The sequence below is a fragment of the Pipistrellus hanaki genome, assembly GCF_964339955.1.
Source record: "Pipistrellus hanaki genome assembly, chromosome: 3".
Lineage (NCBI taxonomy): Eukaryota > Metazoa > Chordata > Mammalia > Chiroptera > Vespertilionidae > Pipistrellus > Pipistrellus hanaki.
In genome coordinates, this window is record NC_140505.1 from 144057456 (window position 1) to 144078434 (window position 20979).

At 47.2% G+C, this 20979-nt stretch overlaps 1 protein-coding gene and 1 pseudogene across 6 annotated transcripts in view; both read left to right on the forward strand.

Annotated features, from left to right (window-relative positions):
• The first annotated feature begins 1472 nt into the window (after positions 1–1472).
• LOC311619731 (nucleosome assembly protein 1-like 4) lies at positions 1473–2657 on the forward strand (annotated as a pseudogene). The gene has a single exon. The product of its transcript is annotated as a nucleosome assembly protein 1-like 4 (transcript).
• A 14144-nt stretch (positions 2658–16801) lies between these two features.
• FMNL3 (formin like 3) overlaps positions 16802–20979 on the forward strand; it is a 58157-nt gene continuing 53979 nt past the window's right edge. For 4 of the 5 annotated variants that reach the window (XM_084877364.1, XM_084877366.1, XM_084877365.1 and 1 more), the window contains exon 1: positions 16803–17241. In XM_084877364.1, the coding sequence (XP_084733490.1) occupies positions 17116–17241 (126 nt within the window). In that variant the 5' untranslated portion in view covers positions 16803–17115. Of the gene's footprint in view, positions 17242–20979 lie in introns of all 5 variants that reach the window. The other variant, XM_084877368.1, reaches the window with a different exon arrangement.

Sequence of the window (20979 nt, forward strand, 5' to 3'; positions counted from 1 at the left end):
TCGTAGAAAAGGTCTCCTCCTTCTTCCCCTGTAGCGAGGAAGGATTGCTGTGCAGAGCCCCCTCTAGTGGAGAAAGTGAAGAAAGGCAGGCCCCACCCAAGACCCAGACCTAGCAAATAATAGAGCCCCCCCGCAACGCGTGATGGGATAGCTCTGTAAAGTTCCGGGGTCCTGGGGTTTTAGGCTTGTATATGGAATGTTAAAAAGGGAGAGAGATTTAGAAAACAAAAGCACTCTCGCCTCGGCCAGTGTCGCTCAGTTGGTTGAGCGTCATCCCAAGCATCGAGGTCAGAGTTCATGGTCAGGTCACATGATCGGGTTGCGGGCTCCATCCCCAGTAGGGGGTGTGCAGGAGGCAGCTGATCGATGTTGCCCTCTCACATCTATGTTTCTCTCTCCCGCTCCCTCTCTCTCTAAAATAAATAAAAACATATTTGTAATTTGCTATCCTTTGTTTCTTATTAGTGAGCAAAAGAAAAGCCCTTGTGCTTATAGACTATTTTAATTTTCTTTTTACTTTGCTTTTTATAATAATTCTAATTAACATGTATCATGTACTGCTTCTCATATGCTCAATGTTTAAGATGCTTTATTTGTATTAATTAATTTAATTTTTGCAATTACTTTGGGAGGCAGGAACAATTACTACATTTAAGATGAAGGCTGAGGGATGCCCCCCAGTGCATGAAATTTCCTGCACCGGGCCTCTAGTGTGTGTGCATGTGTGTATATATGTGTGTGTGTGTGTGTGTGTGTGTGTGTGTGTGTGTGAATCAAAAGGTGACCTCCTGGTTCCTAGGTTGAAGCTCAATCACTGAACCATAATGGTTGGCTGTGTGCGCATTTTTTGTTTGTTTGTTTGGTTGGTTTTGTTCCAAAGATTCATTCTTTATTTTGATACAAAAACACACACACAACACCCTTCAACCTCTAAAGAATGCCACTTTTTTTCTTACTGTTGTAGAACAAACTCACAGAATATCTGTTAGCAGCTCCAAGGATATCACTTATGCTTTTGGAAAAAGTCATTGCTATTTGGATTCAAACACACATCAATGTGGAGGAAGGACTAACTAATTATCCCCCTCTTCTGATTTCTCCATTATTTTTACTAAATCATAGAGGAAAGCTAGTGGTTAGGATGTCACCTAAAAATCTGCTAAGGGAAGTGAAACCTGACATCTGAATCCAGCTAAATATAAAAAACATGACCTTTTATTTGCTCTTCTCTCCTGTTTCTGAAGTAGGAGGGTCCTACTTTATATCCCCATGGGCCAGCAGTAGGCTTGAGTTATAGTTGGGGTATAGTTGCAAAAGAAGTCATTAAATTCTTGAGGGTTTGACATCTCCTGGAAAGAAGTGAGCTAGAGGCAGACTACTAATCTGGATTTGCTTAGATGGAAAGCATTTACACTAGGAGTCCAGCTGATGTGCAGCTAACATGGAAATAACCAGGCCGAGGGCTCGATAAAAACATTCAGATGGCAGATAACAGCTTTTCAGATGGGGCTCCTTCAGATTCCTTGGAAGCTGCTAAAGATGCGAGTGCTACAGAGAAGCTCACCAATCCGGTGATGCCAGAACCCTTAAGTTCTGGCACCCTTGCAGGAGTGGCTTGACAGTGTCTCCCACACTCCTTCCAGCTACAGAGAGACTTTACCTACAGCAGAAAAAAAAAAAAAAATCAACGCATTGAAACAACTTCAGGTGGAGTGTGCTGAATAGAAGCCACGCTCTACGAAGAGGCCCAGGTCGTGGAGAGGACAGATGTGGTGTGGACCAGCCTCTCTGACAAAGGACGGGAGTTTGTCACTGGTGAGGCTGAGTCGACAGATGGAGAATGGGAGTGGCACAGCGAGAATGAAGAGGGGGACAAAGTGGCCAGAGACATGAAAAGTAACGCAGTCATCGCAGAAAAAGAAGCCGAGACAGCAGAAGAGCCAGCCCCAGAGGGATTCGGAGTTCTGGCTCACCATCTTCAGAAACGTGGATATGCTGAGCGAGTTAGTCCAGGAATATGATGAGCCAATCTTGAAACATCTTCAAGATGTGAAAGTGAAGTTTTCAGACCCAGGGCAGCCTATGTCCTTTGTGTTTAGGGTTCCACTTTGAGCCCAGCAACTACTTCATCAATTCAGTCCTGACCAAACGAACAAGATGAAGTCCGAGCTGGATAAGGCCCACCCCTTCTCCTGCGAAGGCCCTGAAATAGTTGGTTGACTCTGCCGGGTGCACTATCGACTGGAAGAAAAGAAAAGATGTTAGTCAAAACGATCAAGAAAAAAATGAAACACAAGGGTCCAGGATCTGTCAGAACCATCACCAAGCAAGTCCCCAATGGTTCCCTTTCTAACTTCTCCAGGCCGCTGAAAGCATCTGGGGGTGGAGAGTCACTCGATGAAGATTCCGAGTTCACGTTAGCCTCTGCCTATGAGATTGGACACTTCTTCCGAGAGCGGATAGTCCCGAGGGCCATGCTGTACTTCACGGGGGAGACCATAGAGGATGACCACAACTTTGAAGAAGGTGAGGAAGGAGAAGAGGAGGGAGACGAAGAGGATGATGCCCACGTGAGCCTCAAGAAGGAGCCCAGCCAGCCCTCTGAGTGTAAGCAGCAGTCAGCAGTGAGGCCCTGTTGGCGGAGCGCCCACATCTGACCTTTTTCAAGTGCGTGGTTTTCACTTTCACTTTTCCTCTTTCCTTATTATTTTGCTTAATCTGTACAGCGGTCACTTAAATGCATTTCAGAAGTGGGAGGTTTAATCCCAGCACCCTCGGCGGCCTTGGGTGCAGCTCAGTAGACTTTCCTAGGCCTGCTTTGGGGGGCTGGTAGTCCACCTGGGGTACCACGTCGGGTGGGAAGGTCCCTGAGCCCAGGACAGACTGGAAGCTTCTGCTCCCATCTCTCATGTGAAGACAGCACATGCTTCGTTCCCAGCCACCTGGTCCTCTGTGTCTGATCTCACAGGGTCCATGCTCCTCCTTGTGTGCGTGTGCGTGTGCGTGTGTGTGTGTGTGTGTGTGTGCACGTGTGTGTGTGTGTGTTCTTACTTTGGTTTTATTTTCCTTGGGCGGAGGGGTGAGGGGTGGATTAGGGTCTCGGCCGTGCTGAGGCGTCAGCTTGTGTGGTTATCTGTTCCTTTGTGCTGTGAGCCTCTGGGTGCAGGCTGTCACTTGTCCTCAGGTTTCTGAAACCACATTTGTGACTGGAGACCTGGGGACTTGACCCGGAGGAGGTGGTGCTGGATCCTCTGGGAGCGCAGACTGTCTGGGAGAAAGCTCTCCCTCTTGCCACTGACAGCTGGTGGCATAAGCAGCCTGCCTCCCTGACACGGAGACCTCTCTCCTCCGGGTGGGGTTGTGGGCAGTGCTGTGTGCCCACCTGTGGGGAGGGCTGGGCAGGGCACACGTTTCCTCATCTGTAAGTGTCACGTCCCCTTAGCTCCCATTTCTCAGCCCCACATCCATCGTGTCTTAAAAGTCCTGGGTGCAAAGCAACGACCTGTTCCTGGCTGGTGTGTGGGGCTCCGAGTGTGTGACCGAGGTCCCTGGTCCCTGGCAGCCCAGTTTTGGGGGCTCACACTGACCAGGCCTGGAGAGTGCTCAACCTTCTAAGCACTCAAGCTTTCAGATGATTGGAACCCCAGCCAATAGCTTTACTGCAACCTCATAAGAGACCCTGAGCAGAAGCACCCAGCTAAGCCTCTCCCAGACTCTTAACCCTTAGAAACTATAAGATAATGTTATTGTTGCCTTTTCAAGCCTCAAAATTTGGGGGTGATACGTGAAGCAGAAATATATATAACTAGAGACCCGGTGCATGGATTCATGCACCAGTCGGGTCCCTCGACCTGACCTGTGCCCTTTCACAATTCAGCACCCCTCAGGGTATGTTGGAGAGCCAGTTTCAGCCCAATCCCCACAGGCCAGGCCGAGGGACTTCTCCGGTGCACAAATCTGTGCACCGGGCCTCTAGTACGCATATAAGATCTTTGGTTAATCTCTTCCTGCCCTCCCCCTCCCCCTTCACTCTGAGATTCATCAGTCTGTTCCATGTTTCCATGCCTGTGCATTTAGTATCTGCTCCCTGGTGGTCATGCACATCATAGCTACCTGCTGGTTGGCTGGTTGGCCAGTCTGCCAGTCGCTTAGGCATATATATATATATATATATATATATATATATATATATATATATTCCTATTCATTTTCCTCTCGATTCTAGCTGATAATGTGGCAAAGGTTAAGAGTTCACCACTTGAGCATATTAGGATGCTAACAATTGGAGTAAAAGAGAACTAAATGACAAGGAGATTTTATGGAAAAACTAGGCACATGACTGGGTTAGTGTTCAGGTCTTTGTGTGCCCGTATGTTTCCTTTTCTTTGGAGTAAATATCCAGGAGTAGAATGACTGAGTCATATGGTAAGTATATGTTTACCTTTTAAAGAAACTGCCAAACTCTTTTCCAAAGTGATTGTAGGTTTACACTCCTACCCAGAGTATATGAGAGGTCATTTCTCCACATCCTTACTAGCACCCAGACCAGGCTTTTTTTTTGTTAAGTGTACAGTGGTATCTCACTGTGGTCTTAATTTGCAATTCCCTAATGACTAATGACATTGCATATCTTTTCATGTGTTTATTGTCATACTTTTATCTTTATTTGTGAACACTCTGTTCAAATATTTTACCCATTTCTTTTTGGGTTGCTTATTTTCTTATTATTGATTTGAAAGTTATTACATGTATAGATACAAGTCCTTTGTCAGATATATGATTTACAATATTTTCTTCTAGTTGGTGGCTTGTTTTCAGTTCTCTTAACAATGCCTTTCAAAGAGCATTAGCTTTTAATTTTGATGAAATCCTATACATCAGTTTGTTTGTTTTCTAAAGAACTGTGGAATCATAGGTGAGAAATTTGCCTCACCCACGAAACAGAAGAGGGCAAACTGTTGTCTGAAGAATTAGGCTAATGGGAACAAGGCCAAAGACTAAACTAGCCACCAGGGCACTGAGCAAGAGGGTGGGGAAGGAGGAAGACACCCAGTTCCAGATGATAAGACATAGGGTGGATCTCAGACACACAGAGCCGCAGATATGGTTAATTAGCATTCAGCACATACTCTCACCTCCTTCTAGTGCGCTTTCCTGTACTGCAGAGGCTGGAAAGCTAAGGATTATATTTCTCAGAACACCTGGCAGTCAGTCAGATATACTCGGATGAGATTTAGATGGCAGAAGTGAAACAAAGACCATTAAATACTACGTTAGCTGTTCCTCCTGGCAAGCAAGGTCATGGACATGTGACATGTGTTTACAGCAGCGATCCAAAGATGTCTCTAGCTTTGCAAATATTGAGAGGTGGTTGCATCAGAGTGTAGCCACGGCAATGTCCTGATCACAGTTTCAAGCTCCCTGGATCAGAGTTGTAGCTACTTGCTCTTCAGCCCAGTCCTCAGTGGAAACTTCCTGCTGCCCCACCCTCCTGACTGTGGCAGAGGTGCAGCTTCCCTGGCAGCGCACTCCTCACGTGTTCTGGAGGTCATTTCTGGAATTTCAGCCCAGAGGGCCCCTCTAGACTTCCCAGTTTACTTTGTAAGACTCTATGTCCTTGTATCCTTAAGCTTCTTGGAGGGGTTTTTGTTTCCTGCCCTGAGCCCTGAGTGATAGGAGATTGTATTTGGAAAGAATGATAAAGAATAAAAGGTCTCCCACCATGTGGGAAGGTTGTGACAATGTATGAAATAATCTATTTGTTTAATGAGCATATAACAGACATGAAGTGGATCCTATTGTTAGATACTTGGAATATCAACTTGCCCTGAAGGAGCTTACACAATCTGATGATATCATGATGTGTTGGGATGCTGTGTGCCCACAGATAAGATCTCGATCAAATTTGGAGAAGTCATGAAAGAGATGACCTGTGAGCTGTTTTGTTTTTTGTTTGTTTTTTCAATGGGTGAGTAGGAATTAGTCAGCAATTAGAAAGGAGATGATCATTCCATCTGTAATCTGTTAAGCAAAACTTTTAAATATCTGTGTTCCCATTTCTCCCCCACACCTTCTCAGGAAAGTGAAGGAAGGAGCAGGTGTGTGTTTCTAAAGACATTAGAGGAGCGGGGCTAAGGATAAAGTAGGAGCTTCCAGGGGGAAAGTGAGGCAGAAGTTTAAACGTGTTTTGAATAAGGAGGTGGCAGCAGTTGAGCCAATGGAGATTCTGGGCTTCCCTAGAGACTAAAGGTAAGACCTCAAGCTGGCCTCAGCTTTTCAGTCTTCATGCCCTCACCTATCATAAGAGAATCAGAATGGCATGGGATTATGAGGCCAAGGCCAGGTTTAGAGTCAAAGTTACCACTTACTAGCATATGACTTGGACATATTATTTAACTTCTTTTAGTCTGTTTACTCATTTATATAATGAGGATAAGGATAATACTCCTATAGCATAAAGGTCAAATCAGATCGTGGATGTTAAAAAAAGTTGTAAATTATAAAGTACTACAAGAATATTAGTCACTTTTATCTAATAGGTCTTGTTGATTCTATCTCAGGTGTATATTTCTGTTATAGACTGAACTAGTGGCCCGGTGCACAAAATTTGTGCACATTAAAAGGGAATTAATTAGAGGAAATATTTTAATGTTGCTATTTGCCCTTTTTCTATAATAGAAGTGTCAGAGATGAAAGAAAATTAGTAAAAGGTATATGAAAATCTCCCTCCTATCAGACTCTGGGGCATGCCATGGGACCTAGAGTCAAGTATCTGCCCACCACCTGCATGCGCTTCGAAAACGCAGGAGACCAGACCTGGCCGGCCCCACCCCCATCAATCCCTGCCAGGTGGAGGGGCAGCCTCAGGTGCCCCAGCCTGGTGCCAGGGCAGAAGGAGCTGCCTAACCTGGCAGGGGCTGTCGCATGAGGTCCCCCGTCAAGCCCTGCCAGGTGAGGGGCACAGTCTGAGGTCCCTTGTCCCAGCCAAGTGTCATGCAGCCTCAGGTCCCTGCTGTTTGGTTGTGACGTTATGGAATCCTGGTTATTTTGCATATTATATAGATATTATATAGATACACTATATAATATAATATATAAGATACACTATATAATAGCACCTCCGCTATTATATAGATACACTAGAGTCCCAGAGCATGAAATTCGTGCACTGGGGGAGGGTGTCCCTCAGCCTAGCTTGCACCGTCTCCAATCTGGGCACCCTTGGGGGTTGTCTGACTTCAGGCTTAGGCCCAATCCCACAGTCAGACATACCTCTCACAATCTAGGACTACTGGCTCCTAACTGCTCACCTGCCTGCCTGCCTGCCTGATCACCCCCTAACCTCTCCCCTGCCGGCCCGATCACCCCCAACTGCCCTCCCCTGCTGGCCATCTTGTGGTAGCCATCTTGTGATGACATGGGGTGGCCATCTTGTAAGGACATGAGGGTGAAATGCCACCTAGGCTTTTATTAGTATAGACTAGAGGCCTGATGCATGAAATTCGTGCATGGGGGGTGTGTCCCTCAGCCCAGCCTGCACCCTCTCCAATATTGGACATTCCTTTCATAATCCTCCTCCCGCCTCCTTCTCCTCCTTCTCCTCCCTCCTCCTCCTCCTCCTGCTCTTCTTCTTCTTCTTCTTCTTCTTCTTCTTCTTCTTCTTCTTCTTCTTCTTCTTCTTCTTCTTCTTCTTCTTCTTGTAATCCTCACTAGAGGAAATTTTTCCCATTACTTTTTAGGGAAACTGGGACCGAGGGAGGGAGAGAGAAGAGAAAGGGAGAGAGACATCAATGTGAGCAAGACACATTGATTAGTTACAACCCAGGAATGTGCTCTTGACCAGGAATCGAACCCACAATCCTTTGGTGCATGGGCCAATGCTCTAACCACTGAGAACACTGGTCAGGGCATTCTCCCCAAACGTTACTTCTTTTTATCCTCCATGCCCTGATTTGGTTCAGGCCCTTATCTTCTCCTCTGTATTCTCAAGTGCTGCTAAAGGAATCTTTCCAAAGAGTTTAGTTAAAAACTGTGTAGGACACAGAACTATTTTCTGCATAAAAGGCAAATTTCTCAGCTGAGCACAAGACTCCTCTTGAACTTGATTTGACCTGCCTTTCCAGCATTGTTCCCTGTTCTTCCACTCTATGCTTTAGCCTTACTAAAATTCTTACCGCTGCTCAGGCGTTCTGTGCTCTTTCACAGTTCTCCATTTTGGCCTGTGCTGTTCCTCCTACCCAAAATGCCTTTCCCCCTTCCTGATCACCCCTCCTTCTACCATCTTCTTATCTCCCTGCCTCACTTGTTTCTCTGGCACATCTATTCCTCTTTCAGCCTTGGCCCAGGGGTTGTCTAACCTCCCGAAGCCTTCGCTTACAGCTCCATCCTCAGTTCTCTCAGCAGCACTGAGTATACCCCTCTGTTACAACACTTACCACACTGTTTTGTAAACATTATTTTCAGAGTCTTTCCTACTAAACTGTGAGCACCTGAAAAATAAGACACCTATTCCTCGTTGAATCTTCCTTTGTACCTGAAATAAAGGAGGTACTGGATACATATGTCTTAAGCAAACAAACAAAAATCCCACAGTCCAGACGAGACATACACAAAAATAATTAAACAATAAAAGGCAGCAGAGAAACCACAAGTTATGTATCTGGGTATTCTCCATGGCACCTGGCTCAGTGTCTTGCATGTAATAGACTCAGTAAATGTTGAATTGAGTACTAAATGAAAATAAATAAATAAGAGTCATAATCATTTGAATCTGGGAGAATACCAGGATGGGGTTTAAAAGCTGGTACCCACAAATACAACACAACGAGGGGCCCAGTGCACATATTCATGCACCTTGAAAGGAACTGTGGGCTGAGAGGCTGTGGTGGGCACAGGGGCAGGTCTCGGCCCATCCTACGTGCCCCGACCCGGGCCCTCCTGCTGCGGTCTCTGGTCCGCTGTCTGCCTGCAGCCCTGCTCCCGCCACAGCAGGTCCCATGTGCTGACGGTGCTGGCCCTGCTTTTACCCGCTAGTGGTGCAGAGTGATTGGGGCCGGCTCCAGCAGTGAGTGCGAGCGGGGCTGGCACCATCATCAGGTGCAAGCGGTGGCGGCTCCTGCCCCAATCGCCCCTCAGGAGCAGAGGGAGGTAGAGAAGCCCTCAGGGGTGATTGGGACTGGCAGCTGCGCACTCACACCTGCTGATGGTGCTGAGTGAACAGGGCCAGTGCCGGGCATGCAGGTGTGAGTGCAGGGTGGGACCACGGCATAGGGGAGCAAACACTTTTCAGAAAGCATCAGAGGCTCACCCTGATGACAGCAACCGGTGTCCCACCTTGGTCTGGCGCCCACTCACCTGCTCCACCATCCCACCATCCCGCTACAGCCAATGCCCGCCATGTTCTGTGCACACATCATAGCGACTGGTTGGTTGTTTGGTTGTTCCACCATTCGGTCTATTTGCATATTAGGGTTTTATATAGAGAGTTGATCCAATCTGGTGCCTTCAAACTTGGTCCATACTCCTCCTCTATTTTCCTACCTGACTCCTGGCTCCAAATGGTAAGCTCTTTTAAAATTATGGTATCTCTTGAGTGGATAGAGCATCAGCCTGCGGACTGAAAGGTCCCGGGTTCGATTCCGGTCAAGGGCATGTACCTTGGTTGCGGGCACATCCCCAGTAGGGGGTGTGCAAGAGGCAGCTGATCGGTGATTCTCTCTCATTGATGTTTCTAACTCTCTAGCCCTCTCTCTTCCTCTCTGTAAGAAATCAATAAAATAGCCGAAACCGGTTTGGCTCAATGATAGAGCGTTGGTCTGTGAACTGAAGGGTCCTAGGTTCGATTCCGATCAAGGGCATGTACCTGGGTTGCGGGCACATCCCCAGTAGGGGGTGTGCAGGAGGCAGCTGGTCGATGTTTCTCTCTCATCGACGTTTCTAGCTCTCTATATCTCTCCCTTCCTCTCTGTAAAAAATCAATAAAATATATTTTAAAAAATAAAATTATGGTATCTCTTATTCATTTTTATATCTCGCAAAAATTCATGCATTGGTAGGGCCCCTAGAGGCTGCCGGCTGGCCAGTACTCCCTCCCTTCCCCCAGCTAGCCCTGCCCCCTGGTTGAACTCTCAGATGAACTCCTGGTTGAGGGACAATTTGCATACTACACATTTATTATATAGGATTCCTTATCTACTGTTATCTAGCCAGATGCTTTGCACATGATAGGCATCCAATAGGTGTTTGTTCCATTTTGTTAAAAACTAGATTATAGTACCCTACCTGGTTTGGCTCAGTGGATAGAGTATCAGCCTGTAGACTGATGGTTCCCAGGTTTGATTCTGGCCAAGGGCACGTGCCAGGTTGCAGGCTTGATCCCCAGTAGGGAGCATGCAGAAGGCAGCTGGTCAATGGTTCACTGTCATCATTGATGTTTCTATCTCCCTCTCCCTCTCCTTTCCTCTCTGAAATCAATATATATTTTTTAAACAACCTAGCTCTAACTGGTTTGGTTCAGTGGATAGAGCATCGGCCTGCAGACTGATGGGTCCCAGGTTTGATTCTGGTCAAGGGCATGTACCTTGGTTGCAGACACATCCCCAGTAGGAGGTGTGCAGGAGGCAGCTGATTGATGTTTCTCTCTCATTGATGTTTCTAACTCTCTCTATCCCTCTCCCTTCCTCTCTGTAAAAAATCAATAAAATATATTTTAAAAAATAAAATAAATAAAAGAACAACCTAGATTATACTGAGCTTGGATGGGATTTGAATAGGCTGTGTCAATGAAAACAGAAATCCAGATCAGGGACACAGCAGAAGTGTCTTCATTTCCCATTGCTGCTGTAATAAATCACCACAAACTTGGTGGTTTAAAACAACACAGATTTATTATTTTATAGTTCTATAGGTTAGAGGCCTCAAAATAGGTCTTACAGGTCAGTAGGGCTGTGTTCCTTCTAGAAGCTCTAGCAGAGAATTTGTTTCCTTGCCTTTTCCAGTTTCTAGAGGAAGCTGCATCCTTGGCTTGTGGTCCTGCATTACTCTGACCTCTACATCTGTAGTCATATCTCCTTCTCTCATTCTGACCCTTCAGTCTCCCTCCTAAAAGAACCCTTGTGATTATACTGAACCTCTTGGTTGACCCAGGATGATCTTCCAATCACTTCTGCAAAGTTCCTTTTGCCATGTAAAATAACATATTCACAGGTTCTGGAGATTAGGGCAAGGGCATTTTGGAGAGCCATTATTCATGCTGTCTATCCCTAAGAGCAAAGCTGAAAATATAAGAATGTACAACCAATGTTTAAAGATGGACTTTTTCAGCTGAAGCAAAATATTCATGAAATATTAGAGCCAGATAAGAGGAAAAGTAGATTAAAGAGGCATTGAGCTGAAACTGGTTTGGCTCAGTGGATAGAGTGTCGGCCTGCGGACTGATGGGTCCAGGGTTCAATTCCGGTCCAGGCATGTACCTTGGTTGTGGGCACATTTCCAGTGGGGGGTGTGCAGGAGGCAGCTGATTGATGTTTCTCTCTGATCAAGGTTTCTGGTTCTCTATCCCTCTCTCTTCCTCTCTGTAAAAAATCAATAAAATATATATATATATTTTAAAAAGGTACTGAAGTTTAGAGATGATATAGATCAGTGGTCGGCAAACTGTGGCTCACAAGCCACATGCGGCTCTTTGGCCCCTCGAGTGTGGCTCTTCCATAAAATACCACGTGCAGGCGCGCAATACAGTGCAATTGAAACTTCGTGGCCCATGCGCAGAAGTTGGTTTTCCGCCTGGGCGAGTCTGTTTTGAAGAAGTGGCCTTAGAACACTCAAGGGGCCAAAGAGCCACATGTGGCTTGCGAGCGCGGTTTGCCGACCACATAGATTAGGGGTGTCGAACTCAATCAGAGAAGGGGCCAAAATCTAAAATCCAGCCTAAATCGCGGGCCGAATGGTTTACTGAACAGTCATAAACTGACAATGTCATAAACTGACAGCGGAGTGCAGTGATGACAGCGCGGTGCGGGCCACATTGCAAGGCCTGGCGGGCTGGATTTGGCCCGCGGGCCTTGTGTTTGACACATGTGACATAGATCATTGAATACCAGGTCAAGTTTTGGAGTTATCCTATATAAAGTAAGAAAGCTTTGAAGATGGGTGAGTAGAGAGTTAACAATGAAAGCAAGACTCCAGAAGACAATAGAGTATGTAAATCTGATGATCAAACAAAATTAAAAACAAAGGAACAGAGACCAAGAAACCACACAAGGGTGAATACACTGCTGTTTACAGTCTTATCAAAGCTCTCCTCTCTGCTAGATGCTCCTTGAGCATCCTACCTTATAAAAAAGTAATATGCAAATTAACCATCATTCCGCTCAAAGCCACGCCTACCAGCCAATCAGAGCGAGTATGTAAATCAACCCCAGCCAAGATGGCTGCAGCCACAGAGAGCAGTTGAGAGAGGCTTGGGTATCCCTGGCAATGGAAGCCAAGCTTTCCACACACCCTGGCTGGCCTAGGCCTCCACTCAAGGATACAAAGTTTCAATTATAGAAGGTACATAAGTCCTTAACAGAAATGGGGACAGATAGCCATGAAGTGAGCAGGGGCCTTGGCTCTGCTCCAGGCTACAAAGTTTCAATTGTAGAAGGTAAATAAATTCCAGATACCAGGGCCTCCACTTGGGTAGCTGGGGGACGTGGCCACCCTATAAACCACCACAGGCCCCTCCCCCGGGCCGCCCCATACCCCAAGGCAACCCTACCCTGATCCAGACACCCTTCAGGGCAAACAAGCTGGCCCCCACCCATGCACCAGACCTCTATCCTATCTAATAAAAGAGTAATATGCAGATTGACCATCACTTCAACACAAAAGCTGGCTGCCCCCATGTGGTCAAAGATCCTGCCCCTGTGTGGACACAAGATGGCCACCACAAGATGGCCAGCAGGGGAGGGCAGTTGGGATGGACCAGGTTTGCAAGGGAGGACAGTTGGAGGTGATCAACTGTGTAGGGAAGGGCAGTTAGGGGTGGCCAGGCTGGCAGAGGAGGGAAGTTGGGGGCAAACAGGCTGGCAGGGGAGAAGTTAGACATCAATCAGGCTGGCATGGGAATGGTTAGGGGGTGATCAGGCTGGCAGCAGAAGCTAAAATAACTTTTAGCTATAGTACTTTCATTATCCTCAGTCTGAAAATAAAAGGACAAAAGAAATGCAAAGAAAACTTAAGTTTGACTTCATAGGCTAGTTGTGTTTTTTTAAAATATATTTTTATTGATTTTAGAGAGGGAGCGAGAAAAAAACATCAATAATGAGAGAGAAGCATTGATCAGCTGCCTCCTGCATGTCTGCTACTGGGGATTGAGCCCACAACCCAGGCACGTGCCCTTGATGGGAATTGAACCTGGGACCCTTCAGTTCGTAGGCTGATGCTCTATCCACTGAGCCAAACCAGCTAGGGCAATAGGTTTATTGTTAACAGTAATTTTGAAGCAAATTTATGTGCACTGTAGAATTGAGCAAAGAAATAAATATACTTATCTTTTTGAGGAGCCAGGCTTCTCATGGTGAGAGAAAGGAGTTATAAATATAATATGGCGAAAGGCAAGAATGATATAAAATGGCTATTTTTCTCACTCTGTCCTCTGACAGGACATAAGCAATGACACTTTAGAGGCAATGAACACAGCTAGTTTCCAGATCTTGAATTCTATTATCACATTCCATTAACAGGGGTCCTTAGTAAAATGACCGTGTCAGGCCTAGGGCTGGGAGAGTAAGCCTACACCATGTTGTGCCAGAAGTGAGAATGTGCTCAAAGAATGGCAGGCACAGAAGCCGGCTTGAAGGAGCTCCCACTGACCAAATCTAGGACAATCTGAGCATCAAAAGAGTAATGATAGTAATGAATTATAGTCCTTTGAATAAAATTAGAATCATAGATCCATTTTGACAGAAATAAATAAAAAGACAAGGGAGAAGGGAAGACCCTATGGTAAAGTGTTAACTAATAAATGCAGAAGGAATGATACCAGTGTGGCTCAATTGGTTAGAAGGTGGTGATTCAATTCCCAGTCAGGGGTCATACCTAGGTTGCAGGTTTGATCCTCAGTCGTGTTATATTTAAGAGGCAACCAATGGATGTTGCTTTCTCCTCTCTCTTTCCCTACCCCTACCCCCTTCTTCTCTCTGAGATCTTCTTTAAAGAAAAACACACCACTATTTGACAATCATAATAATTTGATTCAGGTAGAAGCCATCAACGTACTATAAGGAACAGGATATTCACATAGCTTAAGATAATCTCCCCACAGGTTTGTCACTAATTACATAGTAACTAAGTAAAGAAATTTGGAAGACATGTCCAGGATTTTTGGTTATCAAAGTTAACATCATCAATATGGGAACAAGTGACAATTGCCTGTCACCTGATAGGATCAATGAGAAGAAATAGCCCCATTTCTGGGGTATTCCTGGTACCTATCCATAACCTGAATCTAATGAAGTATCAGATGAATACAAATTGAGGGACATGCTACAGAATAATTGGCTCTTTCTCTTCAAAGTTGAGAAGAACAAAGAAAGAAGGACTAAGACTTGTACACCAATATTCATTTATTAGTTTTGACAAATATACAATGTATGATGTAACTATTAAAGGAAGCCAGGTGAAGGTTATACTGGGACTCTCTATCTTTGCATCTTTTCTATAAATCTCAATTTATACCAAAATAAAAAGATTAGTGTTGTGTGTGTGTTTTTTTAAGTAAAAATAAAGGCTGATACAGATGAAGGAAGGCTGGAGAGACATGAGCACTGAAATGCAACAGGTGATCCCAGACCTGAAAAATCCTTACGACAGAAGACAAGTAGGACAATGGGTGAAATCTGAATGAAGTCTGTGGGTTGGATAATAGTGTTTTTATCAATGTTGTTTCCTCATTTCGACACATTTGCATTGTGGTTATGTAGAAAATGTTCTTGAGTTTAAGAAATACGGAAGTATTTAGAGGTTAAAAAAAAGAATCTGAGCATTTCTCTCTGCCTGTACAGTTACTATGCAGCTCCAAACCACCATCATCTTTCACCTGGATTATTTTAATAGCCTTCTAACTGGCATCCCTGCCCATGCCTCTATTCAGATTGTTTTCAATATAAGAGCCATAACGATTGTTTAAAACAAGTTAGAGCATGTCACTTCTCTGCTTAAAACCCTTCAATGGCTACCTAACCTTAGAGAAAAGCCAAGGTCCTTAAAATATCCTACAGTGCCCTGCACTATATGGCTTCTGGTTACCTTTCTGACTTCATCTGTTTCTACTCTTTTCCTTGCTCATTATATTCCAGCCACAGTGGCCTCCTTGTTGCTCCTCTAATACACCAGGCGCAGTGTGCACTCAGCCATTCCCTTTGTCTGGAACATTCTTCCCCAGGTAGCCACATGGCTTACTCCTTCACTTTAGATTTTTATGCAAATGTTATGCAAATATTATCTTATTAGTGAGGCTTTCTCTGATTGTCCTATTTAAAATTTCAATCCCTCTCACTAACATCTGTACATTTTATTTGTTATTTATTGTCCACCTCTCTCCTACCCAGAATGTAAATTCCAAGAGGGCAAGATGTATGCCTTTTTGTTCACAGATGTATTTTCAATGCCTAGAACAGTATTTGCCATTTAATTTGCTTTTCAGTAAGTATTTATTGAATAAATGAATAAAAAAGCAAGGTGTTAACTGCAGGCATGGTTCGATGTAGAGTCTCAGCATGTGACTAAGACTTTGTCTTTACGTCCTGGTTTTGCTTTCCACTGCATTGGCTTCATTCTCAGGGACGCTTGAGGTGTGATGGATGATGGCATGATGGCCACCAGCAGCTCCAGGTTTACATTCTAAAAATTCAGCAACCCCATTGGAAAGAGAGTGCCTCTTTCCTGATTGCTCCGGAGAAAGCCTTAGAAATGAGTCATATTCTGGGTTTGGGTCAAGTGTCAATTCCTAAAACAATCGCCTAAGGTAGAGGAAGAAAACCCCGTGACTGCCTGGTCAGGCCCTGAGTCATGGGGTCCCCTGGAATCAGGGTGGAGTCAGTTCTACATGGACTGGGAATGGGGAAGAGGTGGTTTCCTGAAAGGAAATGGAGTGCTATCACTTGAGGATGAGAGATGGAGGCTTGGCTGGCAGGGAAAACAGATGTCCATCGCATCATCAGTAGTGACCTACCATTAGACTTAGCCCAGAACAGCATTCTTCTCTTGCCCCTCCGGCTTCACATCCAGCCAGATCGACCTCCGAACGGTGGTAAGGGTCTATCCTCAATGCCTTTTCACCTGTTTCTGTGGTCGGCGTCTTCCTCATCCTTCATTGTCAGGTTCAAACAGGATCTCCTTTATGATGACTCCTGACGTCTTTACTCTCTCCCTAGTTATTTCTGCTTCTCCTGTAGTTACCTTTGCATACTTGGCCCTGTATTTTACGCATTTGTATACATGTGAGCTCCTCGTGGAAAAGGGTCTATTTCCCAGCTGTCCACACGGACACCTCCTACCCTCCGCCGCTGCAGCGATTAAATGCGCGCCGGGGCCGCCAGGGTGCGCTAGGCGCCAGGCGCGAGGCCGCCGGGGGCGGGAGGCGCTGTGATTGGCAGGAGCGGCCGTCAATCAGGCGCGGGCGGGAGCGGGGCGGGGGGAGGGGCCTGCATGAATGGGGCGCGCGGCGAGCGGGCTGCAGTCGGCGCTCGCGGGGGGAAGCCAGAGCCCCGGCTGCGAGTGGGTGGGAGGAAGCGAGGGGGGGAGGGTGCGCGGGGGAGGAAGGGAAAGAGCGCGGGGGGCGGGGAGGGGCCGCGCCGGGCTGGTGCGCCGGGAGAGGCGAGGCGCGGGTGTGAGCCGGAGCCGTGGCCCCGGCGCCGGTAGCTTCGGAGCCGCTGTCCGCTGCGCGGCCTCCGCCCTCGCTGCGGGCGGTCGCCTGCGGACCCCCGAGAAGCCCCCGGCGTCCCCGACCGGGCCGAGGAGTGAGGACGGGGAATCGGCGCTGAGATAAGCTAGCCGGACGGAGCGGCCAAGCCCAAGCCCCCCCCGGGAGTGGAGGTGGGGGGCTGAGGCCCCCGAGGGGGCCCCGCCGCGATGGGCAACCTGGAGAGCGCCGATGGGGGTCCGGGCGAACCGCCCTCCGTCTCGCTGCTGCCGCCGCCCGGCAAGATGCCGATGCCCGAGCCCGTTGAGCTGGAGGAGAGGTTCGCCCTGGTGCTGGTGAGAGCGGAGCCCCGTCCCTTCCCCCTCCGACCGCCCCCCAGGTCGCAGCGCCCGGGGTGGGATTTGGCCGCGGCTCCCCCTCCGGCCCACCCCTTCAGTCAGGGCTTCCGACAGACCCCGTCCTCCAGCGCCTTTCTCTCTGGAAGCCTCCGAGCAGCCGCCGGCCGGCCGGCCCGACAGCCCCGTCGGGGACGACGAAGTCTCCACCACCGGCCACTTCGGAGGAGGGGTCCCCAGCCCGGGGCTCCAGACGTCTCCCCGCCCCCCCCCTTCTCTGCCCTCCGCACTTCTCCCCACCGCCCGACGTCCTTCCCAGGCCCCTCGATCCTCCTTCCTGCGCCCCTGGCCGGTGCGGGGACATTCAACTCAGGAGCTTGGGCCGGGCCACTCTGAGCCTAAGTCCGGGCTCTGACTGGGGAGACCGCCTCTCGTGTTAATATGGAGGCTTTCCAGGGAGCGGGTCCCACTCCCAGCCCGGACCAGATGTTTGGGGGAGGTTACGGGGGAATGGGGAGGGGACTGGCAGATCTGGAAGGAGGTGGAATAAAGAGCGATGCCATTCGACTCACTTTCAGAACGGCCTGCAGGCATCCTGCGAAGTTACAGTGGATTTGCCTGAAAGGGCTGAACATGTGGATAAGCCATTTCGCTAGTGTATTTTTCCAATTGAAACAATACACAAACCTTCCTGCCGCTCCTCCCCACCCCCTGCTTTTTATGTTAAGCCCTAGTAGGCTGATTTGTGTTCTTTGCCTGTTTCTTTTTCTTTTTCTTTCTTTTTTTTTTTTTTTTGATATATTTTATTGATTTTTCACAGAGAGGAAGGGAGAGAGATAGAGAGCTAGAAACGTCGATGAGAGAGAAACATCGACCAGCTGCCTCTTGCACACCCCCTACCAGGGATGTGCCCGCAACCAACGTACTACATGCCTTTGACCGGAATCGAACCCGGGACCTTTCAGTCCGCAGACCGACGCTCTACCGCTGAGCCAAACCGGTTTCGGCTGCCTGTTTCTTTTTAGTCTTTCTGAAAGGTTCCCAAAGGATCTGTACAGATGAGGTTTTAGAGCTGACTTTGGGATTCTCCTTTGCTATGGGAATTGGACATGAATTCCGGTGGCTGGGTGGGTTAGAGAGGATCGAAGCTGGGATCATTGGGATGGAGCCAGAGATACGTTGGAGCTGAAAATCAAGTTTTGGAGAAAGAAAGTGAACTTGGTGATGGGATATTTCCTAACAGAGGTAAAATAAATGACTTGGGGGAAACAGTTCTCAGTTCCTGAAAGAACTCTCTAAGCAGCAGTGTTAATGCGGCTGTTATCGTTGGTATGACCCGAAGGGCTGACTGTGCCTTTGCCCATGAGAAGGGATAAGTTGTGGACTTAGCAGCCTTATTGGATTTCATCTGCCTTGGAATCGTGAGATTAGATCTGTTGGCTTCAGTGAAGCTGTCTGGAGATCCTGGTCTCTCTGAGGGTGCAGAGCCCGACATCAGCCCACTGGCACCACAGCCCGATCAGAGGGCATCCATGGGGTCCTACGGGGAAGCAGTGTTACTGGCACCTCTCTGCCCACAGCTTTGCAGAGGGCCAAAGGGATCTGGGCCATACATCCTGCAGCCCTCTGTGTTTCTCCATTGCCTCCTAAGGGGGTGGGGTGAGTCAGTGATTACTAATGTGCTGTGGCCATCTCTGGGACTTGGTGCCCTCGAGAACAAGAGCTCAACTGTTGGGAAAAGCAGTGGGAGGGAGCATGCACTCCAGTGGGGGTGTGAAAACCCCCAGTGAGCTGGCGTGATGTAGCCTCTGAAATAGTAGAGAAAGAGGTGGCCTGGGTAGGGGGCTGCCTCAGGTAGGGGCTGCCAGGCCATTTGTTGTGAGAGCTCAGAACCAGAATCAACCTTGTCCTCCTTGGAGCTTGGTGGATACATGTGTTTAGTTGGCAAGTTGATGGCTTAATATCCACAAAATGCATGTGATTACTAGCCAGAGCTCCCAGGTTAATCAGGGGATTGGACCACCCACTTGCAAGCCTTCCTTTTGGTATAAAGTTTTGATTTGTTTCCTTGTGGCTTTTGTTTTGGTCTTGTTCTGTGTGCCCGAGCTGCTGCTGATGGGGGTTGGTACAGGGCAGGCCAGGGCTAGTTAGCCGTCTTAAGAGAGAAGGGGATTTTAACTCACTATTCCAGCACATGGAAATTGTGCTTTCTCGTGGACTTGAGTTCTCTAGAGGCTGTTAAATATCTCTTTATATTACTATCCTTCAGGAACATTACTAGCTGCTGGCTGTTTGACCCTGGAATAGTCTCAGGTATATTTGTTGAAGTCGGGAGAGACAGAGCGTAGTAGGAAATAACAGGGCTCTGGCTTAGCAATTGTCTTAACCAGTCTGAGCCTCATCTATAAATTTTATAGATTTACTTATCTATAATTTGGAGCTAATAATACCCATACTGTGGTATTGTTGGGGGGGGGGGGAAGGTGAGCTGTATGTAAGGAGCTTGGCATCCAGTAGATGCTCAATATAGATTAGCTGCTTTCTCGTTTTTAAACATTTTAAAATATTTTTTAATTAATTTTAGAGAGAGAGGGAGAGAGAGACATTGGCTGCCTCCTGCCTAACCTCTACTGGGGATCAAGCCCGCAACTCAGCATGTGCCCTGACTGGGAATCCAACTCACAGGATGATGCTCCCCAAACTGAGCCACACTGGCCAGGGCAGCTGCTTTTCTTGCTTGTGTGTCAGACAATCAAGACAAGGGTTAGACAAGCTGCTCCTTTTTCATCCTTTTCTTTCCAAGATTGTCAGTTTTACTTATAATCGATTTGCTTTCAGAAAAAGCCAAATAGTATTTGGGGGATTTGTTGAGGTGACATACTGGTGTCCTGGTTAAGCATCTGGATTTTCAAGTCAAAGTGGACTCAAATACTGGCTCTCTAGTCTCTAGTTAGAAAAGTGTTTGACCTCAAGCAAGTTACTTAATCTCTTTGAGTCCCAATTTCCTCTTATAAATAGGGGTAATAATAGTATTTGCCACATGAGATTATTATGTGGATTTAATGAAACTGGAAGTGAAGTGCTTAGCAAAGTCTGCATCTACTAAATGCTCAGTAAGTAGTAATTTTACATCTGTAGTTCTTAGCAATGATTTAGATCTGAGACCACTTATATTCCCAAATTGGGATTTTAAGTTTGGAAATCTGATGAAGCCAATCTCATGATAAGTCTGCTGCTGTTAGATGGAGGGCTTCCCCAGTCCCAGTGTAACTATGGAAACCCCCCTGAAAAGCACCCTGGTGGAGGAAGTTGTATCATTGCTGAGTCAAGACCACAGACACCCAGCTTTCTGATGCAGACAGATGACCTATAGCCTGTCAGCCGAGGTTGGAGAGCTCGAAGTCTGAGGTCATGAGGTGATTTGTTCAGGACATTGATCCCAAGAGTCCTAACCCAGCCCAGGACTTCCCTACCGACCCCCACTTCCCCTTCATCCCTGGGTATAGCTGAGGCCCCTTATCAGTCCCATCTGGCTTCCCCCATACCCTGTGTACGCTACAAATAGTATTGTTTCCTAGGTGCCTCGATGTAAGGCTGCTGTTATGCTGTTTCTTTGGGATTCTTTCTTACACCCCCTCCTCTCCACACGCCCCTCTCATCTCTTCCCCACCCCACCCACCTCCATCTGAACAGCAGTTCCCATTCTGTTGAGTATTGAGAGGTCTAGGGATGGGTTGT